General features: G+C 47.4%; 1 protein-coding gene across 1 annotated transcript in view; it reads right to left on the reverse strand.

Moving 5' to 3' along the window:
- Positions 1 to 7916: 7916 nt before the first annotated feature.
- SORCS2 (sortilin-related VPS10 domain containing receptor 2) overlaps positions 7917 to 12829 on the reverse strand; it is a gene marked incomplete at its 5' end in the record, with an annotated part of 92216 nt that continues 87303 nt past the window's right edge. The window contains one exon of the mRNA XM_015406426.1: positions 7917 to 8223. Coding sequence (XP_015261912.1) covers positions 8171 to 8223 — 53 coding nt within the window. The remainder of the gene's footprint in view (positions 8224 to 12829) is intronic.

The raw sequence follows: 12829 nt of genomic DNA on the forward strand, positions 1-12829 counted from the left end.
GGGTTTGGGGAGGGGAGGGGCCTCAGCCTGGTACAATGCCATAGAGTCCACCCTTCAAAGTAGCCATTTTCTCCAGGGGAGCTTATCTCTGTCAGCTGGAGATCAGTTGTAAAAGCGGGAGATTCCCAGGCCCCACCTGGAGGCTGGCAACCCTACATAATAGGGTGGGGAATGGGGGTGGGAAATGGTAATCTTCCAGTGCCACAACATCACTTCCAATTATGTAACTGGAAGTGACATCACCACATTGCGGGTTGCTCTAGGATTCACCCAGAACCGTGTTTTTTACCACAGGGTTTCAGGTAAATCCTAGAACATTCTGTGATGAGGTGAAGTCACTTCTGTTTATGTAGTGGGAAGTGAGATAGTGGCATTTGAAGATCACTGTTTCAATAAGTCCCATCTCCTGCCAGTGTGTGTGTGTGGGGGGGGGGGCTCCCAGCACTAAATAAAACATGACTTACTTCTGAGTAGACCTGCTTAGGATTCCTCCCACTGCCCTTTGCACATTATAGTTGTTGCGTTATTCTGGACTCAGCATTTATATAGCACTTTTTTCAAATGCTCAAAGTTCTTCAGATACACGTTATCTCTGTAATCCTAATGGTTGTCCTATAATATCAATACAATGTCAGTGTCGACGGAAGACAGGAGAGCCTGGCGTGATGTGGTCCATGGGAAGAGTTGGAGTCGAACTCGACTGTGCAACTGAATAACAACAACAGTGAGCAAGAAGTAGCCAAGAGCTGCTTGAAACTTGCCTGGAATCTGATTTTCCCAAATGGAGTCTTTAACCATCGGGGTGCTTCCGTAACCATGACTGCTGTGGAGCCAGAAGTCGTTGGCTCACCTGCATCACTCCCAAGCATCTCCTCCATGACTCATGAACACACGGAACTGCCTTCTACTGAATCAGACCATCGCAGTCAGGATGGTCTACTCAGACCGACAGTGGCTCTCCAGGGTCACCAGGCAGAGGTCTTCCACATCATCTACAGCCAGATCTTTTAACTGGAGATGCCTGGGATTGAATCTGGGACCTCCTGCATGCCAAGCAGAAGCTCTGCCATTAAGCCGCGTACTGGTTGTCAGAGATGCAACCCTTTCGACACTGGCCTGGAATTAGATCAAGTTGAATTCAGTGAGACTGAACTTCCAGGAACTGAGCTGCATGCACCCCTTATTAACAATCTGACAGGAAGTTCCTAATTAATCAGCAGATGGGATCACAGCAAGTAGAAGCGTCTGCCTGTGAAATCCACAGGAAACCTCACACATCCACAGAGCAATTGAAGAGTGCTTTCAGCAGCGGGAGAGCCTTTGTTTGCTGATGTCGCCCACCATGGCAGAGTTCCTTTCAAAAACATGTTCAGTTTTGTTCTCCCTCTGAAGTACTAATTAGGAAGGTGCCAGGAACCTCACAAGAAACAAACACACACGCCCTGACTTAATCAGATTCTAAAAATAAAAACCATCAGGATATAGATAATCTGGCTGAGCGCTCTACAGGCCTGCCGTGGACAAATGAGACACGGAAATTTCATGGCCCCTCTTCTACATTTTGAAGCATTTCTGAACTGTGTTGGCAGCCCACGGGGCGGGGGGGGGAAGGTTTCAAGTGTGGCCCTTTTTTGACTCCGCACCTTCCCCTCCTCTCTGGTTGTCTGGGCAACTAACAGTGGCTTATATGAAACAACGAAACGTACAACACGGTGCACTTTTCAGATTTGGGTTAATGGTGCAAACCTAAGTAGAGTGATGCACTTCAATGGACTTGCTTCAGACTGCACTGTAAGTCTCCCACTGAAATCAGTGGGACTAACTTTGCCTAGATTTGCACCTGTTGGTAAATAAATTGGTTATTTTCATCCCTCATCACCATTTTGATACAACGAAGTCTGAGTCCGGTGGCACCTTTAAGCCTAACGAAGTTTTATTCTGGATATAAGCTTTTGTTTATTGGAAAAGCTTTTCCGGTTCTCCCAGATTAGAGTCCGTGCACTTCACCACTATACCCAGAATAAAACTTAGTTGGCCTTCAAGGTGCCACAGGACTCAGACTTTGTTTTCCTGATTTAGACCAACATGGCCGGCCACCTGAACCCACCATTTTGACAATCACTGAATTTCCACTTTTTATCTAAGTGGCAAACAAAAATGCAACATAAACCCTCCCTCCCCTCCCCATTTAAATCAAAACAATCTTAGATTTATCTCAGATTTAAGGTTTCCCTAAGGTTTATCTTTTGGTATGCCTAAAAAAGCAAGCATTATGGCATTGTTATTACTTCGGTCATTTTCTGTCCAAGGACAAAACTGTTCTGGCAAAGAACACTGGCGTCAAACTTTTAAGCCATGGAGCGGGCTGTTCTGCCCCCTGACCTTTGAAACGGGACTCACACAGACCCTGACAGTTGATTATTAGTGTATCGGAACATACTCATAATGTCAAAGTAGGGGCATTGCCTTTGAGTCAACTTGTAAATTAATGTTGGAAGATGTGAGGAATTCTCCATCAACCTTGGGGTGTGACAGAGAATGCTGTTAATCGCCTGCATGACAAAAGACTGGCTCCTACTGAGGGGTACATAAGAACATAAGAGACGCCAATGTTGGATCAGGCCAAAGGCCCATCCAGCCCAACACTCTGTGTCACACAGTGGCCAGAAATACCAGGTGCCATCAGGAGGTCCACCAGTGGGGCCAGGACATTAGAAGCCCTCCCACTGTTGACCCCCCCAAGCACCAAGAAGACAGAGCATCCCTTGCCCCAGAGTCCGTATCTATACCTTGTGGCTAATAGCCACTAATGGACCTCTGCTCCATATGCTTACCTAATTCCCTCTTGAAGCCGTCCATGCTTCAAACCAGACACTGCACAGGTGTGTGTGTGTGGGGGGGGGGGAGGCCAGACCCTGTCTTCCATAATGACAAGCAGCCTGTGTGGAACCCCATGGATGGGGGGAAGCCATCAGGGAGGCCCTTTTGAGCAGAAAAACAGCCAGCATGAGAAGGGTTAAACTGAATAGCGCTTCCCACAATCCACTCAAAATTGCAGCCTCCCGAGGTAGCTTTTCATCTGGCCCATAGCTACGGTGGCGCTATTGGGGCTCCGCCCCCTTCCTTAAAGGGCCAGCCCCCTTCCTTATAGGTCCCCCACTTCTTAAAAACTCCTTCCTAAAAGCATTTAAAGGGATCCTTTAAAATGCTTTTGAGAAGAAGGGGCTGGCACACGCCCCCCTCTCCCTCCCTCCTGCAAGATTTAAAGAGCCCTCTAGCTGATCAGCTGGAGCACATGGCCTGTCAATCAGCGGGGAGGGGGTCTTTAAAACTTGCAGGGGAGGAGGGAGAGGGGTGGCCGCTGGCCGCATGCCTGAACTGCAAGCGGTGAATTCCCCACTTGCAGTTCGGGCGCAGGTGGCCCCTGCTTGTAAAAAGCATTTAAAGGGTCCCTTTAAATGCTTTTTGCAAGCTCTTAAGACAACCTCCGCCTCGACTCAAGACAGGCAATTTCACCCTGCAAGAAAGGGAGGGGGGGATATTTTCTTGCATGCAAGCAAGACCTTCTCAAGGAGAAGAAGAAGAAGAAGAGATTGGATTTATACCCCGTCCTTCACTACCCAAAGGTGTCTCAGAGCGGCCTACAATCTCCTTTCCCTTCCCCTCCCCACAACAGACACCCTGTGAGGTAGGTGGGGCTCAGAGAGCTCTTGACAAAAACTGCTCTTTCTCAAGGACAGCTCTTATCAGAGCTATGGCTTGCCCAAGGCCATCCAGCCAGGTGCAAGTGGAGGAGTGGGGGAATCAAACCCGGTTTTCCCCGATTAGAGTCCGCGCACTTCACCACGACACCAAACTGGCTCAAGCAAGTAAAATTCCCGTGTTCCTAAAAAGGAAGACAGACCATCCCCGCCTCCACTGACTGACCAGTAACAGCAATGCTTTGGCCTCCTTGCTCACAAACAGACTTGCCCAGAAAAAAACCTCGGGACCTGTACCACTCTCGTCCAGGGGAGGGGAGACGGTGTCATGCTCGGCTTGCTGGCTTTAAGCTAGGGGAACAAACCAGAGACCCGCATACAGTTTCCCAGTGCTCTTCCATCAAAGCAGAAAATGCCTTGCTCTCAAAACAGTGGAGTAAAACGTATTGTACCAAAGCAAAAGAACAACAAAACATGCACGCGCGCACACACACACACACATGGAAACACCCCATAAATATTACATTATTTAAAATGATCTGATGGGAACTTTCCTCCAGAGACAAGACCCAACCTCTCCACCTTGTACACCACCCTTATCCATCTTCTTTGGAAGGGGGGAAGAGAGAGGGGGTTATACCCCGCCCTTCACTACCCAAAGGTGTCTCAGAGCGGCCTACAATCTCCTTTCCCTTCCCCTCCCCACAACAGACACCCTGTGAGGTAGGTGGGGCTCAGAGAGCTCTTGACAAAAACTGCTCTTTCTCAAGGACAGCTCTTATCAGAGCTATGGCTTGCCCAAGGCCATCCAGCCAGGTGCAAGTGGAGGAGTGGGGGAATCAAACCCGGTTTTCCCCGATTAGAGTCCGCGCACTTCACCACGACACCAAACTGGCTCAAGCAAGTAAAATTCCCGTGTTCCTAAAAAGGAAGACAGACCATCCCCGCCTCCACTGACTGACCAGTAACAGCAATGCTTTGGCCTCCTTGCTCACAAACAGACTTGCCCAGAAAAAAACCTCGGGACCTGTACCACTCTCGTCCAGGGGAGGGGAGACGGCGTCATGCTCGGCTTGCTGGCTTTAAGCTAGGGGAACAAACCAGAGACCCGCATACAGTTTCCCAGTGCTCTTCCATCAAAGCAGAAAATGCCTTGCTCTCAAAACAGTGGAGTAAAACGTATTGTACCAAAGCAAAAAAACAACAAAACACGCGCACACACACAGAAACACCCTATAAATATTACATTATTTAAAATGATCTGATGGGAACTTTCCTCCAGAGACAAGACCCAACCTCTCCACCTTGTACACCACCCTTATCCATCTTCTTTGGAAGGGGGGAAGAGAGAGGGGGGGAGAGATTGAGAGAGAGATCCAGCAACACCTACAGCATCAGACAAACAGAGCTTTGCACGGTCCTCAATCAGCCCAGGCCAGGGTTTTCATACAGGCAAGACTTTGGGGTAGGAGATAACATGCACACGGAACTCCTCCTCCCATTGAAGAAAACAGGACGCAGGAGTTCCATGCGTGCAACAGAATTCAAGGTGACTAATGGTTACAAAATAAAGAATGTATTCTGTCTTATAAGCATATGAGTGCCAGACGAAGGCATGCTAAACTCAAATAGTGTGTAAGGACCAAACAACAAACTAAAATCTCTTGATTTAGTTTCTGATTTGGGGTGTGTGTGTGATTTTTTTCCCCCACTTGCGGGATTTCCCCGATGTCCCTAATATCTGGGGCAAAGTTTTCATTTAGGCAGTCCTAATAGTTTTCGGTCAGAATGACATGAGTCGGCAGCTGATTGACGAACACTTCGTATTCGGTGCTCCCAAGAATTTTCCCCTGAAAGGATTCAGAGTGACATTAAGCCCAGTGAGGCCTCCTCATGCCTGAGGTGTAGGACAGAACAGTGCAGAGTTTTTAACGCTCTGAAGCTGTGTAGGGATTAGACCTGCCTTTTCCCTAGAGGGTTTCGAGGATTCGAACTGCTCTCCAAAGGGGGATGGGGCAGGGTTCTTCCTCCTACCATTTGACCTGGAGACGTTGTGATGCTTTCATTCGCAGCTCTGTTACAAGCAGTTCTACTATACAGCGCAACGATTCCAGAGATTCCAAAGCAAAGAAATGCTTCTTTAAGGAATTGCTTTGTTTTGTCGAGTCCTTGGAACTCAGCATATCCAGGATTTCTCAATCCTCAGCCGCTGTTGCCCTCCGTACTGGTAGCGCCACAGGGAGAGGTTGCTACAATCAAAGGCGCATGCAGGGCATTAGGTCTTCTGGATGGAGGGAGGTCCTGAGCAGGTGGCCAACCCCACTTGCCAGGTATTCCCGTAAGTATCATCCCCCTCTTAGAGAATCAGTCCTCGAAAGCATTGTGCTTGGCTCGTTCTACAAAATATGCTGTAAGATATGCTGTCGTACACACGAAGAGGGCAATACATAGCAACAAGGAAAACTGGAATGTGCTTTCAGCAATAAATAGATCGGTTCCTTGGAGACATAATCTAATACACACTTTATCAGGGGTGGCCAGACTTGCTCAATCTAACGGCCACACAGAATAAACGTCAGATATTTGAGAGCCGCAAGAAGAAGAAGAAGAGATTGGATTGATACCCCGCCCTTCACACAAAGGTGTCTCAGAGCGGCTTACAAACTCCTTTCCCTTCCCCTCCCCACAACAGACACCCTGTGAGTTCGGTGGGGCTGAGAGAGCTCTGACAGAAACTGCTGTTTTTCAAGAACAGCTCTTGTCAGAGCTACGGCTTGCCCAAGGTCATCCAGCCAGGTGCAAGTGGAGGCGTGGGGAATCAAACCCGGTTCTCCCAGATTAGAGTCCGCGCACTTCACCACGACACCAAACCACGACACCAAGACATGAACAAATATCACGCACACGTTTTTATCACAAAATATGCAAATTTGCTTTTTGATAAACATTAAATAAGACTGTGTGAAAGAGTCCTGAGCCACAGTCTGGCCACCCCTGAACTATTACACAGGGACACACAACTGCTTCTTATTTAATACATGGCTGTCTATTAGTATTCTTTCACCCTATCTCAAAAAATAATAATCAGAGTCACTCGCCTACGACTTGTTCTCAAAAGGTGTGGAAATTAGAAAGATGCTCAGAGCAGCCTTGGGGTTCACCTCCCACACAGCAGTCTCAGAGGAAAAACCACTGGATGCTGCCGTCTTGCAGATCTCGCTCAGGAAAGCCACCAGGGGTAGAACTGAGCAGAGACAACGCTGGATTTGTGCGTCCTCTAAAGAGCGTCAACAACAAAGGGCAACTGTGCTGACCTACAGAAAGAGGGTGCAGCTCAACGCCAGGCCGTGGAATGAGACGCGGGGCACCTTCAGGGGCAAGATTTTTGAGAAAGTGCAATCGTTTAAATGGAGTTAATTCCCAAATTTAATCCACCAGATTGTCAAACACATCCAAGGCAGTGAGATATATATATTATATATATATTTCCATTTGTTCAACCCCACAGAAGAAATAGGAAAAGAAGAAGAAGGAGAGAGAGAGAGAGAGAGAGAGAGAGAGAGAGAGAGAGAGAGAGAGAGAGAGAGTTCCAAACACGCGGCTTTGACAGCATAGTCCTGAGACAGGAATGCTTGTATCACTATAAAAATAGAAAGTTTAAAAAGATACAAAAAAGGTTACAGAAATAAAAAAAGTAATTACACTTGCTGTTTTGGAGACCAAAAGAAGGTAAGGCAGCCCAAGCTGTAGACTATATAATTATGTGGGATGCAAATTACCAGGTCGTCTAATGATACCGTCCTACAGAAGGGGGTGACTGGAGTCTGGAGAGGAAAGAACCGAAACGGGGCATAAAGCAAAGCCCGGTGCTTCCGGACGCTGAAGGAGACATGTGCAAGAAGTATTGATACACTTCCCCCCCCCCACACTTTAGCATCACCTTATATGATGTTCTGAACCAGACGTCATAATCGGGATTTGACCTGGGGCCAAAGTGGTGCTAGTAGAGCAATCATTACACATTTCTTCTGCCTGCATCATCTCCAGAGTCTTCAGGCCTGGCAATCACAGTTAGCCATTTCCACCAGATTTCTCTCCCAGCTGGCCGGCTGCTTTTAAGCCCAGTCTTCACGGCTCAAGAACCGAAGCCTTCTACTTGACACCACCAGAGTGAGCGAAGTGCTGTATGCATTGGATTAAATGTAGACCGAGAACTAAAGGGGCAGGGGGAGACAGAAAAGGGGGCTTGCAAGTGTGTCTAGGGCTACAGATCTGCTATCTTAGTTTGAGGTGTAAGAAAAAAGTCATCAGCCATGATGTATGATCTCCCTCTCTTCCAAGGGGCACACGGCTGCATCTGTCTTCAAGACAATTTAAGGATCTTCTTTCCCACCCATAGTTACATCTTCGGAGGGAAAAGGAGGGACCCAGTGGAAGAAGAGTCTTGTCTAGGTATTCGGTTGTGAACATCAGGTAACCAGGTAGCTGTGCATCTCCCTGGAATTAATGCTCAGAACCACGCCTGCGAGATTGCCTAAGGCACAGGGAAAGAAAAACACAAAGCGCCAAGGTTAGCAAAGCACAGGTTTCAACATGAACCCTCCCGTTTCTTCCACGGATAACTCCACCAGAACGAGATGGTGGTCTTATTAAAATCAAATCAGATGAAAGTGGTGCAGCAGTTCGGAGTGGCATCATGAAAACAACGTTTGGCATTGGCTGACATTCCCTAGGATTCTGTGCAAGTGAGATCACAAAGTGGCTTAAAAGGATCAGGCGAGGGAGGAGAAAGGGACCACAGGCTTCCTTTCAAGATGAGACTGACCTGGGATTGGACACTGACTGCCATCAGCAATAAAGGAACTCTGTAGCTGGTCAGGTTTCCACCTCTCCCAGAAGGAGCCACTGCAAGGTAATGGTGTGGAGGAGTTCCAAGGTGGGGGTGGCGTAAAGCAGACAACATAAAATATATAAGGAAACAAAAGAAGTGGATGGGTGAGACTGGAAACATGGCACTGTAAAAATTTCCAAAGTTATGAGAAAAGAGAACAGAAAATTCAGCTTTGGGCTTTTCCGCATTCTCATTTGCCTCGCTTATAAGTTCCTGTTTCTTGGGGGGGGGGTTGTTCTGTTGTGCATGTGTTTTGCTCCCTCCAGTGGTCAATTTTATATTACATCGCTTTATGTCCAGCATATCTCCCTGCAGAGTTAAACGGCAGGTTTTTATGCCAGACATAAACCGGTGTAATATTAAACTGACCACTAGAGGGCGCAAAGCACACGCAGAACACACAGAAAAACCTCCCAAAGAAACAAGAACCTACCAGCAAGGCAAATGAGAACGTGGAAAAGCCCTTTGTCACAGTGTGCAGTCCTAGGAGGGTCATTTTGTGCTTACCATCTCTCTCATGGGTGAGAAAGAGGCACGGGTAAGGATTTGCACAGCACCAGAGCTTTTCTGAAAACCCATGAATTTGTCACAAAGTATTCCAGTCAGCAAAAAGGAGCCCTCTCATGAGGGAAGTTCTTCAACAGAAAGAATGAATGGAATAGCTTAAATGTTTACGTACCCCAGAGGCCCAGCTAACTGGGCATGGGCACCCCACAGCCAGGGGTAGACAGGCTCCTCTCTAACAGCAGTAAAACCAATCCTCAGTCTGGATAGGGTGGGGGAAGCCTGCAATCCCTTCCTAAACTAATGATCTGGGATTCCCAGATTATTTCAGGCTTCCCAGTCTATGCGGATGGGCCAGAAACCATGCACATCAGCCATTTCTTAAGCTACTGGCTGTCTCACGAGACTCTGTCAAAACAACAGAATGTCTCTAAACCTGGATAAGTGGTGAGGACAACAACCCCTTTGTACACTCTGATTAGCAAATGAAGGGATTATATTAAGGGAAAAATAAAATCTGAGATGGACTAGCTCACACTGGGAAGTTAATTTTCAGCCTTTGTTTTTTTAAAAAATAAAAATAATGAGTAATACAAGAAATTGACAGGCAATTCCACCCTCTCTGGCATCTCTAAGATTCACCATTTCCTCTGTGGACCTGCTGCTCAGACTCTTCTGAGGGTTGTGTAAAACTTCCTTGTTCTGGCCAGTGTTCAGCAGCAAAGATTAAGAATATATATATACCCACATAAAAACACACCCACAGAGGGCTAAAAGTGACTTCTAGGCCTTCAAGGAGTTCTAGTACTTCAAGGAAATGAATTCTGTTTCTGTCTATCTATCTACCTCGTACTGCTTCTTACCTTATTGGTTTTAAGCAGATTGCTAAAATATAGGAGAAGCTAGACCTCATTTGAAAACCTGCCAAAACGTATTACAGATGCTGCGTAAAATGTCACAGCTAAAAGAGCGACAGGTCTGGTATTATCTTCTAATAAAAGAGGCAACGTCTTCATATGATCTATATTTTGGAGCAAAGGAAGATTTAAAAGATTTCTAGGCTCAGAATAGTAATTACATTCAAAGGTCATATGATACAGGTTGTCTCTATCACCTGCACCACAGTCACATACCCTAACAGAGTATGGTGTCTTAATACACCTCCCTTGCTAAACTCTAGATCAGGGGTGTCAAACACGCGGCCTGGGGGCCGGATCAGGCCTCCGGAGGGCTTCTATCAGGCCCGCAGTGGAACTGGCTGTCTTCTGCTTCTTCTTCCAGTTCTGCTGCTGCTGCTGCGTCATCATAGGTTTGCAGCTTACAGACACACACCTGAACAGCATACTCAAGATTGCAACAGCACAGACATTTTGAGGCAGTAATTCAGAGCAAGAGGTGTCAGTGATCAGACACGGTTTTAAGCATGTTTTTATTTTAAGTAAAAAAAAACAACCCCAAACCTGTTTGTTTGTGTCCTTTATAAAGTTTATATCTCCGCTACCTGGCATTACATTTTAAGACACACGTGGCCCGACCCAACAAGGTCTCCTTTATGCCAGAACCGGTCCTCGTAACAAATGAGTTTGACACCCCTGCTCTAGATGGTGGGACATTAAGGCGCAACCACATAAAGGCAAGCCCATAGTGAGGAACAGTCAAATTTGAGCAGTAATTGGGAAGCTCTCCAGGTGGAAGAATATCAGCAAATTGAGTAGAACAAAACACATCGTGCTCTACAGATTGTATTGGGGTGGTTGTGGATAGTCCTTTAGCTTGATAATGGAAAACCTGGGGTGGTATCCAGCGTTCCCTCTAAGCTGAGTCAGTGTGAGCTAGCTCGCAGTTTTTTTAGCCTCCGGCTCACGCCTTTTTGTCTTAGCTCAGGAAGGAGGGCTCCAGAGCAAATGAATTGATGCAGCAGCCTAATCGCTGGCTCACAACTTTAATGCCGGGAGCTCACAGAGTTTTTGCTCACAAGACTCCACAGCTTAGAGGGAGCACTGGCTGATCCAGTGGACGTTGGATGACAGGATGAATGGACAGATGACAGAGCACGGGGGGGGGGAAGAGAGGTGCAGAAACAGCTGAGTCACGGAAAGGGGATAAAGTAAAGCGGAAAATATTACTATAAGGTGTCATGTGAAAGGAGTTCTCTTTCTCTGTTATTGTTGCGGGCTCAGAGACCTGGGTGCTTTGGAGTGTACCAAAGAATCCCTGAACCATTTATTTCCACAAGGGAAGGGTATCAAATGTGTCAGAAAGTCAGAGAAAGCAGGAAATGGACCATTTGGCTTACCTGCTGGGGGGGGGGAGAGGAGAGATTACTGTTGTAAAACGTGCTCTGTGGTATGGAGTGTATAGTACATGACATCTAACCTTGACTTGGGAAGAGTTTTGGGTAATCTCCCCTAAGGGCAGAAGCCCAAAATCTGGATTGGGGAAGGTGCCGACCAAAGCATGCAGGAGGGTTTAAAAGGTGGAATCGGCCTTTGTTCTTTGTTATTTATTTATTTATTTATTAGTTTGATTTATATCCCACCCTCCCAAAGGCTCAGGGCGGCTCACATGCGGCAAAGCCGAGTGCAAAATACAATACAGTATATAATAAATAGAACATTTAAAATCACAATAAAACCTTCCAGTAATACGGTGCTATACCTATATTAATCATCCAAGATGGGGACAACCCCCCCAGGTTGGGTGGCCAGCTGTCTCAGTAGCGTGGTCTCCCACTACACTGTCTCAAACTTCTGCCAGGGCCCGCTTGCCCCCGTTCTTATAGGCCAGCCAATGACTTGCCACCTCGGTGGTAGAATAGTGGCAGCTACGGCTCCTACTCGAACGCATGGCGGAAGAGCTCCATCTTGCAGGCCCTGCAGAACTGCATAAGGTCCCGCAGGGCCCGGATCTCCTCTGGGAGCTCATTCCACCAGGTAGGAGCCGCCACCGAAAATGCCCTGGCCCTAGTAGAGGCAAACTTAATCTCTCGGGGACCTGGCACTCCCAGGAGATGGAGCTTTCGATCTGTTAGGCTGGCAGGAGCTGGGGCTAGAGACGTGCGCTCACTCCGTCATGCGGCACTCGGGTCTCGAACTGCCGAGCTATAGACCTTCTATCTGCAACTCAGCATCTTAACCCCTGAGCCACAGCGGCGGTAACTTTGCTAAAGTTATGTTCATATCAATTTCCAGACATCGGAACTCACTAGACACAACAGCCATTTCCCTTGTATGTGTTCTGGCTTAATCTTTACTAATAAAGTTGCTTTTCTGTTTCAGGAAGAGGACTGTGATTAAAATCCTATTCACACGCCTAGGCTGCTCATACAAGCCAAGAACATGCATGGGGGCGGGCAGGGGGGGACTAAAGTATTTGGAAAGCTCTGCCCTTTGGACCTGCTCAGAGGCAGCCTTGACACTGGGTTTTGTAACTTGGGGTGGTGGCACAAAAAGAAACATGCTTTTACATGCAAGTGAACCTGTAACGAGGCTGCAGTGGCTCAGAGGTTAAGACACTGAGTTGCAGACCGGAAGGTCTGTAGTTCAGCAGTTCGAGACCCGAGTGCCGCATGACTGAGTGAGGTCCCGTCTCTGGCCCCAGCTCCTGTTGACTTAGCAGTTCAAAAGTAAGAAATTACAAATAGGTACCGCTTCGGTAAGAAGGTAAGAGCGTTCCGTGCACCTCGATGTTCAGTCATGCTGGCCACATGACCATGGAAACGTCTTCAGACAGC

This window comes from Gekko japonicus, unplaced genomic scaffold (assembly GCF_001447785.1).
Source record: "Gekko japonicus isolate JY-2015 unplaced genomic scaffold, Gekko_japonicus_V1.1 scaffold3279, whole genome shotgun sequence".
Taxonomy (NCBI): Eukaryota; Metazoa; Chordata; class Lepidosauria; order Squamata; family Gekkonidae; genus Gekko; species Gekko japonicus.